The sequence below is a fragment of the Cucurbita maxima genome, unplaced genomic scaffold (assembly GCF_002738345.1).
Source record: "Cucurbita maxima cultivar Rimu unplaced genomic scaffold, Cmax_1.0 Cma_Scf00131, whole genome shotgun sequence".
In the NCBI taxonomy this organism is placed as follows: Eukaryota; Viridiplantae; Streptophyta; class Magnoliopsida; order Cucurbitales; family Cucurbitaceae; genus Cucurbita; species Cucurbita maxima.
Window position 1 is genome coordinate 148970 of NW_019272147.1, and position 6955 is coordinate 155924.

Genomic DNA, 6955 nt, shown 5'->3' on the forward strand with positions numbered 1-6955 from the left:
CCATCCCTCCTAGATTTGTTGTCTCTACACCAATTAGATTTTAGTTCATTAATTTTTAGCGATAAAGTCTAGTTTACAAACTTTCAACTACTTCTAGTGTGGTTCAATGATTTTTACAAAAATAAAAGTGATAAAAGGAAAGAACCTAACATATAATGGGGTTCAATTTAATCAAAGGAGAAAAAGATGTCTATTATAGTGATATAGATCTATCCCTAAGCGATAATAAATTAAAAAAAAAAAAAAAAAAGTCTATAAATGATTAATAAAAAATTGTTGATAGATATAAAAACGGCATATTATCGATATACTTATCATTGATAGACTTTAAGATTTCGAAAAATATAATATTTGTAAATTATTTTTGTGTGAGCATTTATAAATTTATTGGATAGTTACAAATATGACAAACAATTTGGCCTCTCATTAATTGTGACACCTTTATAACTTTCTATTACATCACTAACAACGACATGATAAAAAGACTGAAAAATATATAATAGTGTTTTGTTGATTCTATCTTATAGAATGTTTTATTATTTTTATTATAATAGAGAATCGATATAGAATTGGTATCAAAAAATATAAACACCTAGCAGTATTAGTAAATTGTTATTATTATAGTAGGAGGTTGAGAGGCCAATAAAACACATATTGTTACATTGCATAGTGCTTTAGTTGACCCAAACAATTAAGCTTAAACAGGCCAATAAAACACATATTGTTACATTGCATAGTGCTTTAGTTGACCCAAACAATTAAGCTTAAACATCCATTTTTAAAAAATAACCAGTTGGAAAAATTAGGGTTTTTTCAGTTAAAATCTTCCCATCCCTCTTTTAAGTTAAAACAAAAATAAAATCATATTGATAAAGAAACTTTTTTTAAAATCTTCCCATCCCTCTTTTAAGTTAAAACAAAAATAAAATCATATTGATAAAGAAACTTTTTTTAATTTAATAATTTTAAAAATGAGATGGAACCGTCGATCATTAAAATGACAATTAGTGTCTTATCTTATAAGATAGACTTAAATTTAAAAATGTTAGAAAGACAGAGTTAAATGATCATTGGATTTGATTAAATTTACCTACATGATATACCTAATTAAAAATGGTTAAACCATATAAAAACAATAATGGTTAAATAGAACAAGAATAAAGTATTACTTGATAAGTTAAAATTAGAGTTAGAAGGGTAACCATTAACCTATAAATATCACTCCACACCTCCTCTATTTTCCTATCACTTGGTTCCTTTTTCTTTCTCTCAAGTCTATCATGAACACTTGTATCATTAAGTTTTCTTTGTCTCTTCTTGTAATCTTACATGTTTTTCTTTCCCTTCAACTTTTGTTTTTTAACCATGCCTCAGCTGCTGAATTTACATTCAATATTGTTACTCTCGGAGCTAAGCCCGATGAAAAGACCGATGCCTCACCTATGCTTCAAACGGCATGAGCTAAGGCCTGTGACTCATCTGAACCAGCCACTATTTACGTTCCCGATGGTATATTCTCCGTTCAAAGTGTGAGATTTAATGGGCCTTGTAAGAACAATGCTATTACTATTCTCATTGAGGGAACTCTTGTGGCTTCCTCGGACATTCAAGTTTTAGCTAATTCGAGTTCTTGGATTTTATTTAATCACATAAATGGGCTATCCATTACTGGCGATATTATTGATGGGCAAGGAACTCCCCTATGGAATTGTAAACACTCAGGGAAGAGTTGCCCCATTGGAGCCCGGGTATGCAGAATTTAAGTTGGCTCCATATAAAAAAAATTTGAAAATTTTTCTTTAACTGAAATTTGAATGAAAATGACTGGATTAATTACAATACTATTTTAAATTTTTACTAATTCTCCCTTTTGATTGTTTTGAATTGATAGTCTTCAAATAAATGATGGAAAGAATTTGAACATCAACGGATTATCTTCAATTAACAGCCAATTGTTCAACATTGTAATGAATCGGTGTCAAAACGTGCATATGACAAGAGTGAATGTCTTGGCTGCATGCGATAGTCCAAACACTGATGGCATCCATGTGCGACAATCATCAGATGTGACCATCCTCAACTCAAACATTAGAAACGGTGACGACTGCATCTCCATCGGTCCAGGCACATCCAACATGTGGATCGAAAGTATTACATGTAGACCTGGACATGGAATCAGGTAACTAAAGATAGATTAGGATAAACATGTTTAGAAATGTTTTTTAAAGGGTTTAAATAAATTTGTCACATTAATTTTTAGAAGATAATCTAAACGTTAAATTAAATTTGAATGATTAAAATATATTCTAAAGTTATTTTGAACGTGAGAANTTTTATTTAATCACATAAATGGGCTATCCATTACTGGCGATATTATTGATGGGCAAGGAACTCCCCTCTGGAATTGTAAACACTCAGGGAAGAGTTGCCCCATTGGAGCCCGGGTATGCAGAATTTAAGTTGGCTCCATATAAAAAAAATTTGAAACTTTTTCTTTAACCGAATGAAAATGATTGGATTAATTACAATATTATTTTAAATTTTTACTAATTCTCCCTTTTGATTGTTTTGAATTGATAGTCTTCAAATAAATGATGGAAAGAATTTGAACATCAATGGATTATTATCTTCAATTAACAGCCAATTGTTCAACATTGTAATGAATCGGTGCCAAAACGTGCATATGACAAGAGTGAATGTCTTGGCTGCATGCGATAGTCCAAACACTGATGGCATCCATGTGCGACAATCATCAGATGTGACCATCCTCAACTCAAACATTAGAAACGGTGACGACTGCATCTCCATCGGTCCAGGCACATCCAACATGTGGATCGAAAGTATTACATGTGGACCTAGACATGGAATCAGGTAACTAAAGATAGATTAGGATGAACATGTTTAGAAATGTTTTTTAAAGGGTTTAAATAAATTTGTCACATTAATTTTTAGAAGATAATCTAAACGTTAAATTAAATTTGAATGATTAAAATATATTCTAAAGTTATTTTGAACGTGAGAAAAATGATTTAAATTATTTTAAAATTATTTTGGATAAAAATAGTTATATAATATATTAGGTTAGAGTGAGGAAATTAAAGGTTAGAAAACATTTGATATTTTGTTGAATGTGTTTTTAGCATTGGGAGCTTAGGGATGGAGGCTGAGGAGGATGGAGTGCATAACGTTACAGTGAAATCATCTACATTCACGGGGACTCAGAATTAAGTCTTGGGGATGACCAAGCAATGGATTCGCTACAAACGTTCATTTTCAACACATTATTATGGATAATGTGAAAAACCCAATCATAATTGATCAAAATTATTGTCCACATCTCAAAGAAGGTCGTGGTCAGGTATATTTCCTCATTAATCTCATACATGTTAATTTTTTTCTAATTATATTTAAACTTAAATTTTATAAATACAATTTAAATTTTAAATTTTATAAATAACTGATTTATTTTATCTTTAATTGTTTGAAATTTAGTATTATTTTTTGGTACATTAAATTACTTTTATAGGTAATAAATTAGGGACGCTATTACTCTTGATGTTTTAAAGTGGTATGAAGCTTTTATGATTTTATTTTTAATTTATCCAAAATATCTAATATCATTGGAGATAATTGCTCTAACTTATATATACTATCTAGAAAATCTAAGACTNATTATGGATAATGTGAAAAACCCAATCATAATTGATCAAAATTATTGTCCACATCTCAAAGAAGGTCCTAGTCAGGTATATTTCCTCATTAATCTCATGTTAATTTTTTTCTAATTATATTTAAACTTAAATTTTATAAATACAATTTAAATTTTAAATTTTATAAATAACTGATTTATTTTATGTTTAATTGTTTGAAATTTGTTTGTGCTTAAGATGGGTGTTAAATTATTAGTATTATTTTTTGGTACATTAAATTACTTTTATAGGTAATAAATTAGGGACGCTATTACTCTTGATGTCTTAAAGTGGTATGAAGCTTTTATGATTTTATTTTTAATTTATCCAAAATATCTAATATCATTGGAGATAATTGCTCTAACTTATATATACTATCTAGAAAATCTAAGCTATGCTTGATTTATATCTTATTATTGAATTCCTAATTTATATTTGGTTTTATACAATAGTTTCATTGTTCTTCTTTATTTTAATAGGATTATGGAGTTAAAGCTAGCAAAGTAACATACGAAGACATGAACTTCAGCCACTGAAATAACAATCAATTTTGATTGTAGTCCAACAAATCATTGCACTGGATTAAAGCTAACTTACGAGAATCTCATCGCTAAAGCTTCATGTAAAAATGCGGAAGGAACTACCTTTGGTGTGGTTGAACCTTCTAGTTGTTTAGCATCGACAAACTTTTATCCATATACTATAGACCCTTTAGGTTATTCTTNTAATTGCTCTAACTTATATATACTATCTAGAAAATCTAAGACTATGCTTGATTTATATCTTATTATTGAATTCCTAATTTATATTTGGTTTTATACAATAGTTTCATTGTTCTTCTTTATTTTAATAGGATTATGGAGTTAAAGTTAGCAAAGTAACATAGAAGACATCAAGAGAACTTCAGCCATTGAAATAGCAATCAATTTTGATTGTAGTCCAACAAATCATTGCACTGGATTAAAGCTAACTTTCGAGAATCTGATCGCTAAAGCTTCATGAAAAAATGCGGAAGGAACTACCTTTGGTGTGGTTGAACCTTCTAGTTGTTTAGCATCGACAAACTTTTATCCATATACTATAGACCCTTTAGGTTATTCTTAAACATGATCCACTTGTATGTCAATCACATGTGGGATAATATTAAACTTTAAATAAAATAATCAAAGTTATTATTAAAATTAAACAATTAATTACGAGGCTTTAAGGCATAAATCTTAACACTCTCGACCACCTAGATATTCTCACATTTTCTCCACGGTTTATGTTACCCTAGTTTATTTGAGTGGCCTAGATCAGAAATTGTAGCATCATGGTATCTACTTATTCCAACACTTGTTCTTAGCATGCCTTTCCTTATAAGGAATTTGAGTAGAGTCGGTCTCAGTCGAAGCTCTACTTGCTCTACCATCTCGTATAGTACCACTTCAGATTTTAGGATCCATAATCTATCATCATGCAATAGACTCCAAGTTATTAGGTATTGTAACCAATTGTATCCTAATTAGTTCAAAAGACAGTAATTGACAGTTGCATATAATTTACATAAGGAGTGAGATCATGCCTACTAACCTTACAACTTACATACCTTGTCAAGCCGAGGTGAGCTTAAGTCAAGCTGTAGGCAATCATGGTCATGCTTGTCCAAGGCGTATTGCTTACGGTCACGTGTCAGATGTCCCAATCATGCTTGTTCATGACGTGTCTGTCCACAACCGCATGCCCATTCCAAACCCCTTTACTTACTTTCAAGTTAGATAGACATTTACTACTTTTGTTGTGTTAGTACGGGGGTGTATGACCTGTCAACAAAATCATGTCTACACCCGTCAGGGCTAAAATGCTTAAAAATGTACTATAATTGATATGAACCAAAAAACATCAATCATACAATATACTTCAATGACGGTGTGAAGAAAAAGTTGTAAAAATGATCAAAAGATGTTTCAATGCATGCCACATTGAAGAAGAGTGAAGTTTGATTGTTATAAATTTTGGGTGGGTTACAATTTAGAGTTTTTAGGACTTTTTATTTACTTTAGGTTACAATTACATAATGGTNATTAATTACGAGGCTTTAAGGCATAAATCTTAACACTCTCGACCACCTAGATATTCTCACATTTTCTACACGGTTTATGTTACCCTAGTTTATTTGAGTGGCCTAGATCATAAATTGTAGCATCATGGTATCTACTTATTCCAACACTTGTTCTTAGCATGCCTTTCCTTATAAGGAATTTGAGTAGAGTCGGTCTCAGTCGAAGCTCTACTTGCTCTACCATCTCGTATAGTACAACTTCAGGTTTTAGGATCCATAATCTATCATCATGCAATAGACTCCAAGTTATTAGGTATTGTAACCAATTGTATCCTAATTAGTTCAAAAGACAGTAATTGACATATGCATATAATTTACATAAGGAGTGAGATCATGCCTACTAACTTTACAACTTACATACCTTGTCAAGCCGAGGTGAGCTTAAGTCAAGCTGCAGGCAATCATGGTCATGCTTGTCCAAGGCGTATTGCCTACAGTCATGTGTCAGATGTCCCAATCATGCTTGTTCATGACGTGTCTGTCCACAACCGAATGCCCATTCCAAACCCCTTTACTTACTTTCAAGTTAGATAGACATTTACTACTATTGTTGTGTTAGTACGGGTGTGTATGACCCGACAACAAAATCATGTCTACACCCGTCAGGGCTAAAATGGTTCAAAATGTACTATAAGGTATGTGACTAGTCATCAATTCTTACTATTCAAGTTATATGCTATCAAAGTTGTGGTTGTTGCTTATTTTCTTTTAGCCTATACTATTGCTTTTTTACAAAAAAAAAAAAAAAAAAAAAAAAAANTTTCCTTCCTCACGATTTCTAAAACACTTTCTTTCAAACATGGCCAAGGTTCAATCAAACGTCTTAATTGTATATGACTTATGATTTTCATACGAATGACTTGTTCACTAAGTTAGAATAAGTGTCGCATAATCGCTATCCCACTGCCGCAATAGTGCGATTGTGATAAGTAGTATCAAAGCGAAGTTGGCTCCTTGAATCGTAGGACACAAACATGTTTGCTGCAAAAGAACTGGGCAAGTTCCAGACTAATCAATTGGTAAAGGTAAAAAATTAGTTACTCTACCTAACTGAAATTCCTGATGAATTGGGGCTTTTAAAAGCNAAGTAGTATCAAAGCGAAGTTGGCTCCTTGAATCGTAGGACACAAACATGTTTGCTGCAAAAGAACCGGGCAAGTCCCAG

General features: G+C 31.4%; 1 protein-coding gene across 1 annotated transcript; it reads left to right on the top strand.

Moving 5' to 3' along the window:
* The first annotated feature begins 1653 nt into the window (after window positions 1-1653).
* Window positions 1654-3228, top strand: LOC111473551 (polygalacturonase-like). The gene is made up of 4 exons (XM_023119026.1): window positions 1654-1748; window positions 1892-2179; window positions 2581-2871; window positions 3141-3228. Exons 1-4 carry the CDS (start codon window positions 1654-1656, stop codon window positions 3226-3228), a joined length of 762 nt encoding a protein of 253 aa, XP_022974794.1.
* The last annotated feature ends 3727 nt before the right edge of the window (window positions 3229-6955 follow it).